This window comes from Staurois parvus, unplaced genomic scaffold (assembly GCF_062004578.1).
Source record: "Staurois parvus isolate SC_StPar_1 unplaced genomic scaffold, SC_StPar_1.0 ptg001352l, whole genome shotgun sequence".
In the NCBI taxonomy this organism is placed as follows: domain Eukaryota; kingdom Metazoa; phylum Chordata; class Amphibia; order Anura; family Ranidae; genus Staurois; species Staurois parvus.
The window spans coordinates 510,968-533,217 of NW_028319148.1; the positions used below are offsets into that span (position 1 = coordinate 510,968).

Sequence of the window (22,250 nt, forward strand, 5' to 3'; positions counted from 1 at the left end):
CCCCCTATTGACCCCGGGCCTTTGGGCAGTGCCGAGTTTCCAAATGGTCAGTCCGCCCCTGGTGCTGATCTAGGATATGGGGAGAAGGGCAAAGTTTGCCATTTGTTTAACAATAGTTGGTTTATCAACCCTACAATTGGCCATATGGGAAATACCAAGATTCACGCCCCGTAGACTTCAATTGAGTTTGCTACAACGTTCATACTTTGAATAAAAATCCAATCCACAGCCACAATGCTTTGCTTTACAAAAGTTAAATGGCATGTTGCATTCAGCAGGTGGTACTGATGCTTCAAACCATCTATTCAGGTGAATTTGGTTGCACTGCAAACGCTTTCCAACTGAATGCAATGCACACAGTTGCAGTGAGGTGGTTCAAAATTTCAAGGATTAAAGCAGATAGTGAAGAGGCAACATATCACCTCCTTACCGTCTGTCAAACTCTGAAAAGTTATCCATCACTGATTGTTTCCAGAGTTGTGACAGTAAAGCCCCAACTGCAAGCACTAGAATGATGTAGCATGCAAGGTTTAGAATGAGTTCCCCCTCTGGACCCTGTTCCATGGTTGCGTTTTTCTCTGTGGTGGCATGTGGCAAGTGGCTGGCCCTTAGGTCAAGATGGTATTTCATAATAATGACACATGTACTGTATATGTATACCCCATTTTTTCTTCAGATCAATTTTGATACAATGCTAGACTGGTGTCTCCTGAAGAAGTGGAGTATTCCATGAAATGCGTCAGCCCACAAAAGACCAGCATTTATGTATACCATTTTTTAAAATGTTTTGGTGAAACCGATGAATAAGATTGTATTATGGATTGATTTTATGAAGTATTATATGTTACAGTATAATTGTAGGCTTTATATTTAATTGAATAAATAAAGTATATTTTTTAATAGTTGTGTCTCAAAAATCCCATCTTTCACAATATGATACTGGAGATTATTATAACTTTTATACACTTTATTGCCAAAAGTATTGGGCCAGCCTGACAAATCATTGGATTCAGGTTTTCCAATCACCTCCATGGCCACAGGTGTATACTATCAAGCCCCTAGGCATGCAGACTGCTTCTACAAACATTTGTGAAAGAATGGGTCGCTCTCAGGAGCTCAATGAATTCAAGCGTGGTACCGTGGTAGGTTGCCACCTGTGCAATAAGTCCATCCGTGACATTTCCTGGCTACTAAATATTCCACGCTCAACTGTTAGTGGGATTATAACAAAGTGGAAGCAACTGGGAACAACAGCAACTCAGCCACCAAGTGGTAGGCCACCTAAAATGACAAAGCGGGGTCTGCCCCAGTGTGCGGAAGTCACCAACTGTCTGCAAAGTCAATAGCTAAAGGCCTCCAAACTTTGTGTGGCCTTCAGATTAGTACAACAACAGTGTGTAGAGAGCTTCATTGAATGGGTTTCCATGGCCGAACAGCTGCATCCAAGCCTTACATCACCAAGTGCAATGCAAAGCATCAGATGCAGTGGTGTAAAGCACGACGCCACTGGACTCTAGAGCAGTGGAGACGTGTTCTCTGAAGTGACCAATCACACTTCTCTGTCTGGCAATCCGATGGACATGTCTGGGTTTGGAGGTTGCCAGGAGAACATTACTTTCCTGACTGCATTGTGCCAAGTGTAAAGTTTGGTGTAGGGGGGATTATGGTGTGGGGTTGTTTTTCAGGGATTGGGCTTTGCCCCCTAGTTCCAGTGAAGGCATCAGCATACCAAGACATTTTGGACAATTTTCATGCTCCCAACTTTGTGGGAACAGTTTGGAGATGGCCCCTTCCTGTTCCAACATGACTGCGCACCAGTGCACAAAGCAAGGTCCATAAAGACATGGAGGAGCCAGTTTGGGGTGGAGGAACTTGACTGGCCTGCACAGAGTCCTGACCTCAACCCCATAGAACACTTTTAGGATGAATTAGAGCGGAGACTGCGAGCCAGGCCTTCTCGTCCGACATCAGTGCCTGACCTCACAAATGTGCTTCTGGAAGAATGGTCCAACCTTCCCATAGACACCCTCCTAAACCTTGTGGACGGCCTTCCCAGAAGAGTTGAAGCTGTTATAGCTGAAAAAGGCGGGGCCAACTCAACATGGAACCCTACAGACTAAGACTGGGATGCCATTAAAGTTCATGTGCGTGTAAAGGCAGGCCGACCAATACTTCTGGCAATACAGTTTATATAAATAACTATTATATTGTTATTACATGACATTTTTCATAGGCTTGGGTTTGTGCTTGACTACATGTATTCATTTATGTGTTGTTAGGAGGGGATGTTCTGTAAAAACAGCTCTAATTGAGTTATCTTTATCTCACAAGAAATGAACCTCTGACATTATGAAAGGAGTGCATGTTTTCAACACTGCTCTATTCATGGAACTGATAGTATAAACCACTCTCGCGTCGAAAGAAATTTTGTTGCTGTACCTTCATGTTGGGGTTCTGCTGCCGTAATTCTTTGAGCTTCGTATAATTCATTAATTCCGTAGTCTGTTAATTTCAGCACAAATCTGCCATCTACAACACAGTTCCTAGACTTCAGATGCCCATGAACAATTTCACGGTGATGGAGGAACTTCAAACCCTAAAAATTACCAGAAAAAAAGCATTATTTTTTTTTTACCATGAGCTAGTTACCTGGACCTTAGGCATAATGTGTATGAAAAACCACATCAATGAACTTCTGTTTGGTCCTCTTTGGTATGTCAAAGCAGTGTCTCTCAACCAGGGTGCTGCCATTTGGGTTTTCTCTGGGAGGAAGCTCTGCATTTGGAGGATGAGGAAGAACTCTGTAAAGAGGGAGGGAGTGGAGAAAGAGCTCTATACATTTTTCTTTTCAGTGATACCACTGATAAAGGGACATTTTATCCTTCCAGTGACACAATTGACTAGGGACATTTTTTCAGTAACATCACCAACACAGGGACATGTTTTATTTTCAGTGACACCAACTCAGGGACAAATTTTACTATCAGTGATACCACCTACACAGGGACATAGGGACATTTTTCCTTTCAGTGACACCTCCAGTACAGGGACAGTTTTTTCTTCCAGTGACACCATGGATACAGGGAATTTTTTTCTTTTCAGTAACACCACTGAGTCAGGGACATTTTTCCTTTCAGTAACACCACAGGCACAGGGACATTTGTTCCTTCCATTGACACCACCAACTCAGGGACACTTTGCTGGGTCTCAAGGTGAGGGAGCAGTTTCCCATCCTCGCCCTGAGCACTGGATGATTGTGTCCCAGTACTAGGTGGGGGTTCTGTATTCCTGCCTTGTTTTTGTTGTTTTTTTTACAGAAGGCTGAGTTAGCATTATCACTCTAGAACTGGAAGTGTGTAATGCAGGCCTTAGACAGGTTGTTTATTGGCCAAATTTTCGTCCGACCAAAAAATCGGCCGATATTCACACCGTTAGTGGGGCAATGTCGTCGGCCGATTTTCGCGGTTCTTCTCATTTCTTTTTATTGGTCATGCTGAAAAATCTACGAACAACGGACATTTTTCGTAAGCATTGGTGGCAACATTGGTGGCAGCAACTACCAATTTTTCATTCATCGACCGACAATTCGGCCGATAAACGTCCCGTCTATGGCCTGCATTACTGGCAAAATCAGATAAAAAACTTGAAAAAAGAAAGCAAGTAAAGCCATCTATAGACTGGTGAGCTGTAATTTATTACATTTTTGTTTTGGGTTCAGGCAGGGGCGGACTGACAACTCAAGGGACCCCCAGGCAATAAGGGGTTATGGGGCCCCTGTGTCTTTGCCCAAACTCACAAAAACCTATGAAAAAGGTACCAGGGGCATCTCATGGGGCCCCCTATTGACCCCGGGCCCTCGGGCAGTGCTCGAGTTTCCAAATGGTCAGTCCGCCCCTGGGTTTAGATACGCTTTAACTAGACAAGAAATCTTTGGATCCTATAAATCAGGGTCCACATAAAGGTTAGGTTCACACTAGCTCTGAAAACTGGTCCAAAGTGGATCGCTTAGCAGCTGCTGTCAGATGTTCAGGAGATGAACCTGCTGGGGTTTTTTTTTGCTGAATGGCAGTCGTAGCGCAACCCCATTGAGTTGAATGGTTGGGTTTGTCAGGCATTGTCAACTCAGCTTCTTGCATTACATTTTCTGTGGCTGTGAGAAAAAGGATCACTGCTGCGGCATTTGAACAGACTCCTCCTATTGTTTAGCCTTTAAGTGAGCAGCTGAGGAGTGGGAAAACCAAGGTTCAGTTTCCTGCTTTTACTGTCTCCCCCCCCCCCCCCCCCCCCCCCAGCCACCTGTGTGATAAAGGGAAACATTTTGTTGAGGGCTGCAGTACAAGTTTGCAAAAAAAAATTTAAAGTTTTACTAAACCCATGACCCTGCATTTAGTATATCTGGTCTCCCGCAGAACATGGAAATGCAAATATTTTAGTAAATATAAACTGCTAAATACCTTTTTTCATCAGCAGTTAAAGCACTCGTGTGACTTCTATCAGTGTCCAGCGTTGGTTAAAGCTCGTAGGAAGAGTTTTTATTTTCCCCTGATTGTCTTATGAGGCTGCAGGACCCCTGACCCTCTGTCTGGACAGTGCTGATTGGCCCTGTGCTGATCACATGCACTCTCCCCCCCAAAAAAAACTCTCTAGCAATGCACACCAAACTGAGCATGTGCAGCTTGCCCCCAAGGCTCTGTTCTATCTGCAAATGGATTGGGGACAGTAGAAGAAGGGGAGGAGCAAAGAAGATAAGATCAAACATCCTATTTACACAATGCGGAGGAGTAACCCCTTAGGTTCCACAGTGAGTATAACAAGCATGCTTTCCTGCATCTACAGACTGATTGTACTGTTGTGGGTTTAGTAACTCTATAATGACTCATTTTCTTTATTAGATTTATGCAACTTTCCAAATTTCTGGCCCGATAAGGATGCCATTTTCCGAACTGCGCAATAGTTTTATGCCATATTGAGTCTTCGTTCAGTTTATATCCTCTATCTGGGTTAGGGGGTCACAAGTGAGAGTTGCATATGCCCCCCAAAAAAACACCACTTTGATATTACTACTGTAAACATTTGACCATACTGTGCCTTCATCCTACCTTGATGAGATCAAGAAGCAGGGAGGATTTAAACATCCAGTCAAGCTTCATATCTTGGTTTTGAATAAGATCCTCAAGGCTTCCACGAGAGCAATGTTCTGACACCACTCCAAGGACACCCATGTCATGGAACAAACCCAAGTACAGGTTTACATTCTCATGGCGGAGTTCACGGAGCTGAGGAACAAAACATGCTTGTAAGTCCTATGAAACCAGAGTGTGCTAAATATCAAACTATTTTACCTGCTAAAGGACCAAACGAAGGCATGGCCTGCAGACTAAGACGTGAAGGAACAGTAGGTTAAATAAAAAGGCAGATGGCAGTGGCAGAGGATGAATGAGAGTTAGCAAATTGGAAATGAAGGAGAAGGATAGAAGAAAATGCAAAAGGTAATGCTGGACAAGGGAGTATTGAGGAAATGTTTAGACTAGTCTATCAGGGTGAACACAATTCCACAATTCCAGAGAATATTTGGAAGGTCCAAGTGGTGATCAGCATGTATATATCAGATCACAGCTCACAGTAGACCTCCCTTTGGGCTAAAGGCTATAGGCTTGGTTGAATATTTTTGGCTGATGGCCTGTTCACTAGGGATGTAAGCAATGAAGCAAGCAACTATATCTAAATGTTGGATAGGAAAGACATTGATCAGAAGTCAGATCCTTACTAAGCATATGACCACTGTACTGGGCAAACTACCACCAACTTTGTGGATTTCTCCCCTAACTTACCGTACAGAACACATTCTTTGTGGTTGGCCGAATATCACTGTGCTTCTCACCAGGAAACCTTTTGAGCCATATCCAGTCCCCCTGAGAGAAGGAAAGAAAAAAAAGAGAACCTCTCATGACAGATTTTGTCCATGGATTTGTCCCATTAGAGAACTAAAGCCCAAGTCCAGCCTTGACAAAGAATGGCGTTCTCTGCTGTATTGTCTTGTGAGTTCTGGGGGGCTTGATAACATGCCCCCATGGGGCGTACCCTAGATACTCTGAACTCAAAGGGAGTGGGTTAAATGGCACTGAGTGTGAAGACCAGCACTAGATTGAATCCAGATGACTTAGAATCTTAAATATGAGACTTTTTTTATCAGTGGGATGGAATGTAAAGACAGCCCAATAATTGTAGACTCTGAGAAGGGTAAAGTTAAAAGACCTTATTGACTCACCAATGTTCTCACTTGACTAGAGACTCTTAAAAATGGGTTTGTGTACAAAATAAAGTCCATTCATTAGCCTGTATAAATATATATCAAATGCTAATTCATGTTGCGCTCAGTATAAACAATCAATGTGGAAGTTACATGCAAAATCTGCTAATGGTGTACATTCAATACTACATAAACAAATTGGTGCTCAAAATAAACCATAAAATAAAAAGCAAATCACAAACAGTCCATGATCCTAGGTTCAGATCTGTGCGGGTGGTGCTGCTGCGGATCTGCATGAAAATCCATGCAGCCGCACCACCCGCACAGAGAATTGCGGACCTGTGGGTGGGTGCCATTAGTTCTAATGGCACGCCTCCTGCACTGGAAAACGCAACCGTACTGGGAACCTCGGCTGCATTTTCAAAAGTAGTGCAGGGACTTCTTCCCTGCGTGTCACGGGCACAGGAGTCCATTCAAATGAATGGTCTCTCATGCCTGAGCAAAACTCAGCCCACACGGCCGCATAGGTGTGAACTGGGGGTAAAAGTGTAAACCAGTCCCCTGGTTCTTGTGATATGTAGTGAAATCTTCATTCCAACATAACCACCAATGTGAATTTCCACCACCGTAATATCAAACTGGAGGCTTAACAGATCCTTAGACCCCTTTGCTATAGGGCAGGGGTCTGCAACCTTTAAGACATAAAGAGCCACTTGGACCCGTTTCCGAGAGGGAAAAAAAGACTGGAAGCCGCAAAAACATTGCAACATTTAAAACAAATCCGACACTGCATATATTGCAAAAAGCACTCTGGTCATGAAGGGGATTTAAGGGCCCAGTAAGCAAAGGGTTAATCAGGGCCACAGTGTATCGTCATAATCACAATCATAGCCTTAGGTCAGTGGTGGGCAACCTTTTTTTTCAACTGAGCCAAATCTCGCCAAAACCACGATTGAAATTTATTTTGAGAGCCACATTTTTAAAACTGAAAATACATCCCCCATATAGTAATTCATCCCCCATAGTAATTCATCCCCCATAGTAATTCATCCCCCATATAGTAATTCATCCCCCATAGTAATTCATCCCCCATAGTAATTCATCCCCCATATAGTAATTCATCCCCCATAGTAATTCATCCCCCATATAGTAATTCATCCCCCATAGTAATTCATCCCCCATATAGTAATTCATCCCCCATATAGTAATTCATCCCCCATAGTAATTCATCCCCCATATAGTAATTCATCCCCCATATAGTAATTCATCCCCCACATAGTAATTCATCCCCCATAGTAATTCATCCCCCATATAGTAATTCATCCCCCATAGTAATTAATCCCCCATATAGTAATTCATCCCCCATATAGTAATTCATCCCACATAGTAATTCATCCCCCATATAGTAATTCATCCCCCCTATAGTAATTCATCCCCCCTATAGTAATTCATCCCCCATATAGTAATTCATCCCCCATAGTAATTCATCCCCCATATAGTAATTCATTCCCCATAGTAATTCATCCCCCCTATAGTAATTCATCCCCCATATAGTAATTCATCCCCCCTATAGTAATTCATCCCCCCTATAGTAATTCATTCCCCATATTGTGTCAATTCACTTACCTTTGCTGCGCGCGTTCCTCTCGCCGTGTTCCCGCGCCGTTCCAGTCTTCAGGGCGGACTGTGAGAGGAGAGGAGTTCGTCACGCTGCCCCGCCTACATCCTGACAGCCAATGTTTGCCACACTCCGCGGGCCGGATTAAAAGGTCCGCCGGGCCGTAGTTTGCCCATTGCTGGGCTAGCTGCAGAGTCCTGACTTTTGGGGCGGCCACCCGAGAGGAGGGAGGGGAGCGGGCGCCCGGCACACAGAAGAGCTGCATTAAAATGTGTAAAGAGCCGCGGCTTGCCGACCACTGAGCTATGGCAACCCTATTGCCTGTCACCTGGTGGGCAGTGTGCTCCGGAGCCGCAGCAAAGGTGAAAAAGATATAAATGTGAAAATATGGTACCAAATAAATCTACCAAACTATCCCAATATTCACAAAGAAACTTTCACCCTTGAAAGCGATAAATAATTAAATAACAATATGAATGGGTCCCCACCTTCTACACTACCCACCCTATATTTAGTGACAATCAAATTTTTTAACAATAAATCTCCTAGAAAAATATAAATATATGAACAAAATGTGTAAAAATTATAAAAAATAAAATATAAAGAAAATCATTCCCACAAATATAATAAGACTGGCCTAGCCAGTCTCCAGATCTCAACCCCATAGAAAACCTTTGGAGGGAGTTGAAAGTCCGTGTTGCCCAGCGAAAGCCCCAAAACATCACTGCTCTAGAGGAGATCTGCATGGAGGATGGGCCAACATACCAGCAACAGTGTGTGCCAACCTTGTGAAGATCTACAGGAAACGTCTGACCTCTGTCATTGCCAACAAAGGATATATAACAAAGTATTGACATGAACTTTTCATATTGACCAAATACTTATTTTCCACCATAATTTGCAAATAAATTCTTTCCAAATCAGCCAATGTGATTGTCTGGATTTGTTTTCTCATTTTGTCTCTCATAGTTGAGGTCTACCTATGATGCCAATTACAGGCCTCTCTCATCTTTGTAAGTGGGAGAACTTGCACAATTGGTGGCTGACTAAATACTTTTTTGCCCCACTGTATGTTTATGGCTTTGCGGAACGAGAGTATGGGGTATTATCGCAGTTTAATTATTTATTATTATGTATAAATATATATGAATAAATAAAATAATTTTAGGTCACTTTTTTTCACAAATTTTTGGTGCACTTTCTTTGGTTTCTTACACAAAACAAACAAAAAAAAAATTTGAAACTTAAAAAAAGTTAATGCAACAGTAATGTAGGCATAGACTCAGTGTTAAAAGTACAAAGATGCTAAAAACCTCAAATACCAATTTTTGTAAATTGTTTCCCTTTAGCACATGATCATGCATGCTATGATGGAAAAAGGCATGGCCTAATAAAGTATTTATTATTATATTATAGTTTTTTCAAGTTGTATTTCACATTTTTTTTCCCATTGTCTAAAAAAATGTAAAAAAAAAAAAAGTAAAATACACAAAAAGAAGTAAAGTCAATGGAGGAAGCTATCAGTTCTGTTGCACAGCAAGGCACAGATTCATCTCCTGCTGCAATAGAATAAAACCTGCCCCTGACCCATTTTTAACTGCGAGTCTGTTTTAACCACTTCCCGTCCGGCTGTTGTATATAAACGGCTGGACAGTGGCAGTGCAGGGGCGGGTTGCCATTCATAAACGGCGCTCGCCATTTTGGATTGTGCACGCTCCCTGGAAGCGCACGGCACTGCGATCTGGTGCCCACTGTGTCTTCCAGACACAGTGGAATACTGATCGTTGTACGGGACCTCTGTGTGAGGTCCCGATCATGTGATCACTGATTGGCCAATCAGTAATCACATGAAAAGGTGTAAGCAAGATGTCACTTCCTGACATCATTGCTTACTACATGTGAAATCTGTGAATGATCACAGAGGTCACATGGTACAAGGCTATTCACAACAGCCTTGTACCATGTGACAATCTGTGACCAATCACAGCTCTCACAGACTGACAACTCATGGGGCTCCTGGGCAATAGGGGATCATGGGGCTCCTGTGTCCTTGCCCAAATTCAAAAAAGCCTATGAAAAAAGGTACCAGGGGCATCTCATGGGGCCCCCTACTGACCCCGGGCCCTTGGGCAGTGCCCGAGTTTCCAAATGGTCAGTCCTCCCCTGCTCACAGTATTTCTCAATGGCTGCAAAAATGCAGCAGAGAGAAGGAGAAATGATTGCTTTTATAGCCTTTATGGGTATAAAAGCAATCATTGTAAAAAAAAAAAAATATATTCATCACCCCCCACAAGCAGTACAGTGTCATTATGGGAACACTGTACTGCTAAGGTGACAGCATGTTAAAAAAAACATAAATAATAATATAAAAATAAAAATATAAAAAAAAATTTCAAAACATTATAATTTTTGGTTATAAACTAATTTGAGTTACCGTATTTGTCTTTTACTAAAAAGATAGCTGAATAAATTTTAGCCAAGATTTATGAAGATAAATTATTTATTTGCAAAATTGTATAAGAAAAACACTTTTTTCAACATTTTTGGACTTTTTCATTTATATAGCAAAAAAATTAAAATCCCAGTGGTGAATAAATACCACCAAAATAAAGTTTTATCTTTCTCAAAAAAATGCTAAAAAATTCATTCAGTGTTGCATGACCGCGCAATTGTCATTCAAAGTGTGACAGCGCTGAAAGCTGAAAATTGGCCTGGGCAGGAAGGGGGTGAAAGTGTCCGGACTTGAAGTGGTTAAGTAAAAATCTGGCTCATCTTGATAAAAATGTGTCTTATTATTATTATTATTATTATACAGCATTTATATATTATTATTATACAGGATTTATATATTATTATTATTATTATACAGGATTTATATATATTATTATACAGGATTTATATATTATTATTATACAGGATTTATATATTATTATTATTATACAGGATTTATATATTATTATTATTATTATACAGGATTTATATATATTATTATACAGGATTTATATATTATTATTATACAGGATTTATATATTATTATTATTATTATTATTATTATTATTATACAGGATTTATATATTATTATTATTATTATATTATTATACAGGATTTATATATTATTATTATTATTATTATTATTATACAGGATTTATATATTATTATCATTATTATACAGGATTTATATATTATTATTATTATTATTATAAAGGATTTATATATTATTATTATTATACAGGATTTATATATTATTATTATTATTATTATTATTATTATACAGGATTATATATTATTATTATTATTATTATTATACAGGATTTATATATTATTATTATAAAGGATTTATATATTATTATTATTATACAGGATTTATATATTATTATTATTATTATACAGGATTTATATATTATTATTATTATTATTATACAGGATTTATATATTATTATTATTATTATTATTATAATACAGGATTTATATATTATTATTATAAAGGATTTATATATTATTATTATTATTATTATTATTATTATTATTATTATACAGGATTTATATATTATTATTATTATTATTATACAGGATTTATATATTATTATTATAAAGGATTTATATATTATTATTATTATTATACAGGATTTATATATTATTATTATAATACAGGATTTATATATTATTATTATTATTATACAGGATTTATATATTATTATTATTATTATACAGGATTTATATATTATTATTATTATTATACAGGATTTATATATTATTATTATTATTATACAGGATTTATACAGCGCCAACAGTTTGCTCAGCACTTTAAAATAAACTCATCTCCCATTGTTATTCTCTCTCAGACCTGGACAAATCTGTCTCAGTTAGATACTCAGGATTGGAGGCACAGGCATTACAAAATACAAGAAACAAACATCTCACAGACTTTGTTAACTGATGGGTAACCTGATTTTCATTTAATTTTACCATTAATGTGATTGATGCCCCTCAATATTTTCTGCCTCCTGCTGTCTTCTGTGTGACAGTTGCTGACTGCCAATCAGAAAATAGCAGCGTGCTGTACGTATGGTCCTGTGATCAATGCAGTGAGGTAATGCCATTGCTATAATAATGAAGAGTGCTGGAAAAAAGAAATAAGAACTTCATCTTCTTCTTCTTCTTCATATGGAAATACAAATGAATTATATGAAATATGTCATATTTACCTGGGTGAAATGTTTCAATAGATAAATATATCAATAACATTTAAAAAATATATATACTGTATATATATATATATACATCACTTTTGTAGTCATGAGAAAAAGAAAATATATATACGAAGCCAATATACATTCTAACTAAAGTCTAACTATGCCCTCATTCTGTATACTTCTATTGCATAAGTCACCACATCCCGTGGCAGTGAATGCTTACCTCATATATGGCCACACTTGTACTGAAGGGTGTGGCTGCTGCCATGGAGTAATACTGGAGAGTCTGGGAAAGGAAGGCAGATTATGTAGCAGGGATCATAACTGGGATCTACCCCTGGCACATAATAAAAGGTAAACTAGAGTGGTTTGAGGTCATTTAATTCATGTATGGTTTTGCAGTTTCAACTTGTAAGTTATATGTATACAGATATATATTTTTTTTCTATATAGAACATTTTATTGTCTATATAAAACATATGCTTTACAAGTAAACTATTTAGCAAGGTGGGGGGAGGTGCACCTGTAACCCAGGATTCCCAGAGCACCGTGGGTTTTCTAAAGAGAGAGAACAGCAAAAGCTGTTTCCTTTCAGATACTCTCTCTATGATTGAAAATCCAGAGTCAACCATAAGGGAGGGGGTTTTCTCTGAGGACTTATTAGTTTGTGTGTGCTTGTTTTATTTAACCTCTTCACGCCAGCTGAACGCAAATGTGCAGCCTCTGGGCCTAGACGCCAAGCGGCCACACATTTGCGTTCTATTAAAAAAGGACATATGTGCCGAGACTGCGCGCCCTGCGCGCTACCAGCACACATGTCCGGTACTCACGGAAAGGTCCCGATCTCCTCTTTCGATCGGGACCTTTCCCGATCATGTGACCACCGTGATGACACGTCACGGCGGTCACATGACCCTAAACCCCGCCCTGCCTCCCGGCTTCTGAAACTCTTAAAGGGCCGGGAGGCGCCGGCGTGAAGGGGTTAATAAGTAAAAAATTATAAAAATGTACAAAACCAGTGTATAGTCACCATTAAAAAGTCACTGCTGTAAGAATTCATTCCACTGGGGTGTGTAAATTTCAGCTTGACCTATTGAGCTCTGTAAATGAAATGCTATTTTTTAAACAGAGAAGCAAAGGAGAGTCTGGAATACAACTGAAAGAGCACCAAGAACTCCAACTTTTCACTTCATATGGAAATACTAAATAATTTTATGTAATTCGTCCTATTTCCCAGCTGAAATTTTTATATAAATATTTATTTATATATTTGTTTGTTTATTTATTTATTTCAGGCCTTTATGTAGCCCCGACCAGTTATTTTTTATGTAATATGTCATATTTCCCGGCTGAAATATTTCTATAAATATTTATTTATTTATTTGTTTGTTTATTTATTTATTTCAGGCCTTTATGTAGCCTCTACCAGTTATGCAGCACTAAATAAATATATAAATTTTAAAAAATAAATTTATATATATATATAGATCCTGACTATGACAAAAAAAAAGATATGTATAAAACCAACATTCATTCTAACTTAAAGCGGAATTAAATTCTAAAATTAAAAAACAACTAGGAGTTAGGGATTTGTGGAAGAAAAGACATGCAAAGTCTCTTCTGCCAAAAAAATTCTTCCTCTTTCCCCGAGCAATTTTTTATTTTCTGTGTACACTGTCTGGCGCATGCAACGTGCAATGTACATTGTCAGCTCATTCTCAGCATGTGGAAGATGCCAAGAATAAGTCCTGACATCATCAGTGGCTGCCCAATTGCCAAAGAGGATCACCACAGGACCTAAAAGAATCAGCAGCGGATATAGAGGTGACCAGGGAAGCACCAATGACAGGTGCCTGGACTCGTCATAGCTGGAGGGTGGCCATGAAGGAGGTAGGTGTGTGCCATAAGTGAATGAAGCTGGGGAAGTTACTAGTTGTTAAGGAGGCAGTGGTGCTTGCACCTGCCGGCAACCTTTCAAAAAGAGAAAGAAAATGGGATTTTAACAGTGCTGCTACCTTACAGTCAAAAAAAGAAAAAAGCAATGAGAATTTTATGGTGCTGCTACCTTCAGTCAATAAAAGGAAAAAGAAATGGGAATTTTAACGGTGCTGCTGCTGTAGGGTTTAACAGTGCTGCTACGGTAGGGTTTAACGGTGCTGCCAGGGGCGGACTGACAACTCATGGGGCCCCCGGGCAATAGGGGATCATGGGGCCCCTGTGTCCTTGCCCAAACTCAAAAAAGCCTATGAAAAATGTACCAGGGGCATCTCATGGGGCCCTCTACTGACCCTGGGCCCTCGGGCAGTGCCCGAGTTTCCAAATGGTCAGTCCGCCCCTGGGTGCTGCTACCGTAGGGTTTAACGGTGCTGCTACCGTAGGGTTTAATGGTGCTGCTGCTGTAGGGTTTACCGGTGCTGCTACTGTAGGGTTTAACGGTGCTGCTACTGTAGGGTTTAAAGGTGCTGCTACTGTAGGGTTTAAAGGTGCTGCTACTGTAGGGTTTAAAGGTGCTGCTACTGTAGGGTTTAACGGTGCTGCTACTGTAGGGTTTAGCAGTGCTGCTACTGTAGGGTTTAACGGTGCTGCTACTGTAGGGTTTAAAGGTGCTGCTACTGTAGGCTTTAACGGTGCTGCTACTGTAGGGTTTAACGGTGCTGCTACTGTAGGGTTTAACGGTGCTGCTACTGTAGGGTTTAACGGTACTGCTACTGTAGGGTTTAAAGGTGCTGCTACTGTAGGGTTTAAAGGTGCTGCTACTGTAGGGTTTAGCAGTGCTGCTACTGTAGGGTTTAAAGGTGCTGCTACTGTAGGGTTTAACGGTACTGCTACTGTAGGGTTTAAAGGTGCTGCTACTGTAGGGTTTAACGGTACTGCTACTGTAGGGTTTAAAGGTGCTGCTACTGTAGGGTTTAACGGTGCTGCTACTGTAGGGTTTAAAGGTGCTGCTACTGTAGGCTTTAACGGTGCTGCTACTGTAGGGTTTAACGGTGCTGCTACTGTAGGGTTTAACGGTGCTGCTACTGTAGGGTTTAACGGTGCTGCTACTGTAGGGTTTAAAGGTGCTGCTACTGTAGGGTTTAATGGTACTGCTACTGTAGGGTTTAAAGGTGCTGCTACTGTAGGGTTTAAAGGTGCTGCTACTGTAGGGTTTAAAGGTGCTGCTACTGTAGGGTTTAACGGTGCTGCTACTGTAGGGTTTAACGGTGCTGCTACTGTAGGGTTTAAAGGTGCTGCTACTGTAGGGTTTAAAGGTGCTGCTACTGTAGGGTTTAAAGGTGCTGCTACTGTAGGGTTTAAAGGTGCTGCTACTGTAGGGTTTAACGGTGCTGCTACTGTAGGGTTTAGCAGTGCTGCTACTGTAGGGTTTAACAGTGCTGCTACTGTAGGGTTTAAAGGTGCTGCTACTGTAGGGTTTAACGGTGCTGCTACTGTAGGGTTTAAAGGTGCTGCTACTGTAGGGTTTAACGGTACTGCTACTGTAGGGTTTAAAGGTGCTGCTACTGTAGGGTTTAAAGGTGCTGCTACTGTAGGGTTTAGCAGTGCTGCTACTGTAGGGTTTAAAGGTGCTGCTACTGTAGGGTTTAACGGTACTGCTACTGTAGGGTTTAAAGGTGCTGCTACTGTAGGGTTTAACGGTACTGCTACTGTAGGGTTTAAAGGTGCTGCTACTGTAGGGTTTAACGGTACTGCTACTGTAGGGTTTAAAGGTGCTGCTACTGTAGGGTTTAAAGGTGCTGCTACTGTAGGGTTTAAAGGTGCTGCTACCATAGGGTTTAACGGTGCTGCCGGCAACCTTAGCAACCACTGACAGCGGGAAGGTGTCATGTATAATAGAGAAGTAATACCACTATTATACATTACATTTGGCTCTTGTGAAACAGGTAAATGTTTGGGCATTCATCTGAACCAAACAGCCAAGGTTCAGTCTGAACTTCAACTCATCCCTACTCACCCCCACCAATGAAGTTTACTTCCGCTTTGAAGTTAAGTCTAACTTAAACCTGTATACTTCTATTGGTTAAGTAACCACATCCTGCAGCAATAAGCGCTTACCTCATATATGGCCACATTTGTAGTGTAAGGCGTGGCAGCTCCAACGCTCTTCCCGGAAACTGAGTGACGGGGAGTCCTCATTTCACTTACGCTTTTTCCTAACAAGCTGGATCTGCTGTCGTCTGTCATTTTCTAAAAAAAAAATAAGAAAAAAATTAAAATGTGCTTAGCAGGGATTTATTATTTTTTTAGACTTCTATACACATGAAAGATATTGAATGTGGCCATATATATATATATATATATATATATATATATATATATATATATGTATATATATATAGGTTTTCCAATATTTATATAACATTACAAACAAAAATGTTTTTTTTTGGGTTGGTTGTCTCTTTGATCGAAATTCTGCTTTTTATTATCTTCTGTCGTGCCCTGCAATAGTTCATTTGCTCTAAAACATATTGTTAAAACGTGACATAACCGATATCCTTTGCTGTAGGTAAGGTTGTGAATCTGTTTTACTAGTAACCGGCTTCTTAAACCTTTCCAAATCTCCTGTATCTGCAACTGGACGTCAAATTGTAGATGTGGCTTTTTCATACATTCTGTTATTTAATTCTCTTTCAGTTTCCACTCTGCATTGTTCAGGATAAGATAATTGTTAATCAATTGTCAATTATAAAACGAACAAAATCCTCTCTTGTATTAAAAGAGGTATAGATTCCAGAGAGAGCGATATGATTACTCCCCGGTACAAATCATTAGTAAGACCTCATCTGGAATATGCAGTTCAGTTTTGGGCACCAATTCACAAAAAGAACATTGGGGAACTGGAGAAAGTACAGAGAAGAGCAACCAAACTGATAAGAGGCATGGAGGAGCTCAGCTATGAGGAAAGATTAGAGGAACTGAATGTATTCTCTACTGAGAAGAGGAGATTAAGGGGGGATATGATCTCCATGTATAATACATAAGGGGGGATATGATCTCCATGTATAATACATAAGGGAGGATATGATCACCATGTATAATACATAAGGGGGGATATGATCACCATGTATAATACATAAGGGGGGATATGATCTCCATGTATAATACATAAGGGGGGATATGATCTCCATGTATAAATACATAAGGGGGATGTGATCTCCATGTATATTACATAAGGGGGGATATGATCACCATGTATAATACATAAGGGGGGATATGATCACCATGTATAATACATAAGGGGGATATGATCTCCATGTATAAATACATAAGGGGGATGTGATCTCCATGTATATTACATAAGGGGGGATATGATCACCATGTATAATACATAAGGGGGGATATGATCACCATGTATAATACATAAGGGGGGGGATATGATCTCCATGTATAATACATAAGGGGGATATGATCTCCATGTATAATACATAAGGGGGATATGATCTCCATGTATAATACATAAGGGGGGATATGATCTCCATGTATAATACATAAGGGGGATATGATCTCCATGTATAATACATAAGGGGGGATATGATCTCCATGTATAATACATAAGAAGGGATATGATCTCCATGTATAATACATAAGGGGGGGATATGATCTCCATGTATAATACATAAGGGGGGATATGATCTCCATGTATAATACATAAGGGGGGATATGATCTCCATGTATAATACATAAGGGGGGATATGATCTCCATGTATAATACATAAGGGGGGATATGATCTCCATGTATAATACATAAGGGGGATATGATCTCCATGTATAATACATAAGGGGGGATATGATCTCCATGTATAATACATAAGGGGGGGATATGATCTCCATGTATAATACATAAGGGGGATATGATCTCCATGTATAATACATAAGGGGGGATATGATCTCCATGTATAATACATAAGGGGGGGATATGATCTCCATGTATAATACATAAGGGGGATATGATCTCCATGTTTAATACATAAGGGGGGATATGATCACCATGTATAATACATAAGGGGGATATGATCACCATGTATAATACATAAGGGGGATATGATCTCCATGTATAATATATAAGGGGGGATATGATCTCCATGTATAATACATAAGGGGGGGATATGATCTCCATGTATAATACATAAGGGGGGGATATGATCTCCATGTATAATACATAAGGGGGGGATATGATCTCCATGTATAATACATAAGGGGGGATATGATCTCCATGTATAATACATAAGGGGGATATGATCTCCATGTATAATACATAAGGGGGGATATGATCTCCATGTATAATACATAAGAAGGGATATGATCTCCATGTATAATACATAAGGGGGGGATATGATCTCCATGTATAATACATAAGGGGGGATATGATCTCCATGTATAATACATAAGGGGGGATATGATATCCATGTATAAATACATCAGTGGTTCATATAGTGAACTCTGTGTAGTTATTCCCCCTGAGGTCATCACAGAGGACAAGGGGGCACTCTTTACATCTGAAGGAAAAGAAATTTAATCTCCAAACATGGAAAGGTTTCTTCACAGTAAGAGCTGTGAGAATGTGGTATAGACTCCCTCAAGAGTTGGTTGTGGCCAACTCAGTATATTGCGTTAAAAAAGTCCTGGATTCTTTCTTGGATACACAGAATATAACTGGATATAATATTTATAGGTAAAGTTGATCCAGGGAATATCTGATTACCTCTCTGGGGATCAGGAAGGAATTTCTTCCCTGCAGGAGCAAATTGGATCATGCTTTGCTGGGTTTTTTGCCTTCCTCTGGATCAACTGTGGGTGTAGGATTATAACTTTTTTTTTTTTTATGGTTGAACTGGATGGACTTTTGTCTTTTTTCAGCCAGACTAACTATGTAACTATGTAATATCCCCAAGGCCCACCCAATGTTGTTTTTTTTAAATTTAGCTAAAAAGCATTTTTTTTTCCCTCTACAGCTTTATTTACTTAACTGTAATGAAGTACAGTATGTCCCACGATGTGTAGTCAGCTGTAAAAATATTCACCGCATGACTGCCCTGTTCTCTTCCTGCTGCTGAACTGTGCGGATTAACAGCTTCTGGTCTCTGGGCTCAGCAGCACCAAATATAATCCAGTGGGGACCCCTTCCTTCCTCCTCCTCCATTGAGAAAATTTCTTTCACTGATTACCTTTGACATGATCTGTTAATGGGAGAAAGAATCCTGTGACTGCTCAGACTCTCCCCATTCCCAGGTCCAACAGGAAGAGGACAGGGCAGCCCTGGAGTGAAGATTTCTACAGAATCAAGCCGCCAGCACATCATGGGGCACACTTCATTACAGGTAAGTATCAGAATCAAAGCTGTAGATAAAAAATGTTTTTAGTTGAACTTAAGCTTTAAAATACAGGGGTTATGCTATTGGCCTGGCTTAGGTGCATAATCTTATGTTTTTAATCATTAAAGCGATACTAAAGGCTTTTATTTTTTTTTCAGTAATAAACGTTATTCTTGCCTGCTCTGTGCAGTAGTTTTACACGAAGCAGCCTTGACCCTCCTCTTCTCGGGTCCCCGCCCTCGCGCCTGGCCCCTCCCTCCTGTCGGGTGCCCCAAAGAAAACAGCTTACTATCGGGGCATCCAAGCAGGCGTGCTCCCGTGTGTCCATTCACACATGGAGCTGTGGCTCTACTCCCTCTCTCTTCTCAATGGCTCACTGGCTGTGATTGACAGCAGCGGGAGTCAATGGCTCGCTCTGCTGTCTCAGCCAATGAGGAGGCAGAGTCCCTGTAGAGCCAAGGTTCTCGTGCACATCGCTGGATTGCGATGGGGCTCAGGTAAGTATTGGGGGGGCTGAGGGGGCCACTGCACACAGAAGGTTTTTTACCATATTGCATAGAATGCATGAAGGTAAAACATTTTGAGCCTTTCGAAAGATTTTAACTTTCATTTGACATTTAACTACCCATGTTGTCTTCTGTAATATGCCACTGTTCTGCTAATTAATATGTATGTAAGCAAAGCTGCAATTTGGCTACTTATTTCATCCATCAGATGTTTGGTGCAGTGATTGAATCCTGAGGTATTATAAACATCATGCTTTAAAGAAGAACTCCGCGCAAAAAATTCTTTACATGTCCTTGTTTCTGATTTCCTACCTTCACTGAATATGTCCTCCATCTTCTGGTTCACTCAGTAGTTGCTATTAAATAACCTATTTATTTTCAAATCAAACTGTTATTTTTCTTTGGTTTCCTGTTTGTAAGACCAGTGCCTGCTATGCCTCCTATTCCCCCAGGCACCGGTCTTGGCACATCCCTTCTGTAGTTCCTTCTCCAGAAAGCAGTGATGTAATTCAGCCCCACTTGCAGTGGTGGGCGGACCAAGACTCTCAGACACATTCAACAGGTACAGGCCTAGTGTACCCACCCACATTCACTACAATTCCCTGTGGTTGATGGGAACTGTAGTTTCCTTTTACTGCAGAGAGACAGGAGAGGGTATGATGTCATCCCGACTGTTACACCTCCTCCTTGGAAGAGCAGATGATGTTATCTTTTGAATTACAGAGATGATGTCATTAAAATTCAATTATACTTTTCTCCAAAAATGGTAAGGAGTTTCAAAATTGTATTAACTGATTAGTTTTTTATGTAGGGGGGTGTACTAATGGGTGATTTTTTTAGCCTATCCCAGAGTTCTTCTTTAAGTCAATCAGCCAGCCAGCCTGAGATTGCAGGCCTAGCTATCTGTTAAATGTGAGCAAAGATATACTGAACTGCATTCACAGACTGGGAAATTCTTGAAATGCTTTCCTTGTGGGAACAGAGCAGCTGTTCCTTTTGAGCGACAAGGACATGTGTAGTAACAATCCAAAAATAGGCAAAGTTCATCAGTTATGTACATGGCAGAGCTCCAGGTACAACAGTAGTGCATCTGACGCCAGCTCAGACGGCTGTGTGTTCAAATCACCTTTGGGTCAAGATGGTTTTGATAAGTTACTATTTTGTTGAATTTGCTTACAGGATAATATAGAAGTTCTAAAGTCCACAGCAGCCTTTCTCAACTTTTTTAATTTGAGGGAACCTTTGAAATAATTTTCTAGTCTCAAATAACCCCTGCTATTAATAACTATATATCTACAACTTATGCTACATTAGTGCGATGGTCAGTGGGAAGAATATCCCTTACATTAGTTGCCAAAGGGAAGAATATTCCTTACTGTCATGGCCAGTGGAAAAAATGTGCCTTTCACAGGTGGTAAGTAGGGAGAATGTCTCTTACATTGGCAGTCAATGGGGAGAATATCCCTCACATTAGTGATCAATGGGAAGAATGTTCCTTACATTGGTGATCAATGGGAAGAATGTCCCTTACATTGGTGGTGGGTGGAAAGAATGTCCCTTACATTGGTGGTCGGTGAGAAGAATGTCCCTTACATTAGTGGACAGTGGGAAGAATGTCTCTTACATTGGTGGTCGGTGGGAAGAATGTTTCTTATATTGGTGATCAGTGGGAAGAATGTTCCTTATATTGATGATCAGTGGGAAAAATGCTCCTTACATAGGTGGTCAGAGAGAAGAATGTTCTTTGCATTGGTTGTCACTGGGAAAATTGGTGGCCAAAGGGAAGAATATTCCTTACTGTCATGGCCAGTGGAAAAAATGTGCCTTTTACAGGTGGTAAGTAGGGAGAATGTCTCTTACATTGGCAGTCAGTGGGAAGAATATTCCTCACATTAGTGATCAATGGGAAGATTGTTCCTTACATTGGTGATCAGTGGGAAGAATGTCCTTTACATTGGTGGTCGGTGGGAAGAATGTTCCTTATATTGGTGACCAGTGGGAAGAATGTCCCTTTTATTGGTGGTCGGTGGGAAGAATGTCCCTTACATTGGTGGTTGGCGGGAAGAATGTTTCTTATATTGATGATCAGTGGGAAGAATGCTCCTTACATTGGTGGTCAGAGGGAAGAATGGTCTTTGCATTGGTTGTCACTGGGAAAATTGGTGACCAAAGGGAAGAATATTCCTTACTGTCATGGCCAGTGCAAAAAATGTGCCTTCAAAGGTGGTAAGTAGGGAGAATGTCTCCTACATAGTCAGTGGGGAGAATATCCCTCACATGAGTGATCAATGGGAAGAATGTTCCTTACATTGGTGGTCATTGGGAAGAATGTCCTTTACATTGGTGGTCGGTGGGAAGAATTTTCCTTATATT

General features: G+C 40.2%; 1 protein-coding gene across 1 annotated transcript in view; it reads right to left on the bottom strand.

Moving 5' to 3' along the window:
• Positions 1 to 22,250, bottom strand: part of LOC149436659 (retinal guanylyl cyclase 1-like) — a 144,171-nt gene that overhangs the window by 31,563 nt on the left and 90,358 nt on the right. Inside the window, exons 7-10 of the mRNA XM_089661576.1 lie at positions 16,115 to 16,246; positions 5,832 to 5,912; positions 5,100 to 5,276; positions 2,440 to 2,596 (exon numbers count right to left, since the gene is read on the bottom strand). Coding sequence (XP_089517702.1) covers positions 2,440 to 2,596; positions 5,100 to 5,276; positions 5,832 to 5,912; positions 16,115 to 16,246 — 547 coding nt within the window. The remainder of the gene's footprint in view (positions 1 to 2,439; positions 2,597 to 5,099; positions 5,277 to 5,831; positions 5,913 to 16,114; positions 16,247 to 22,250) is intronic.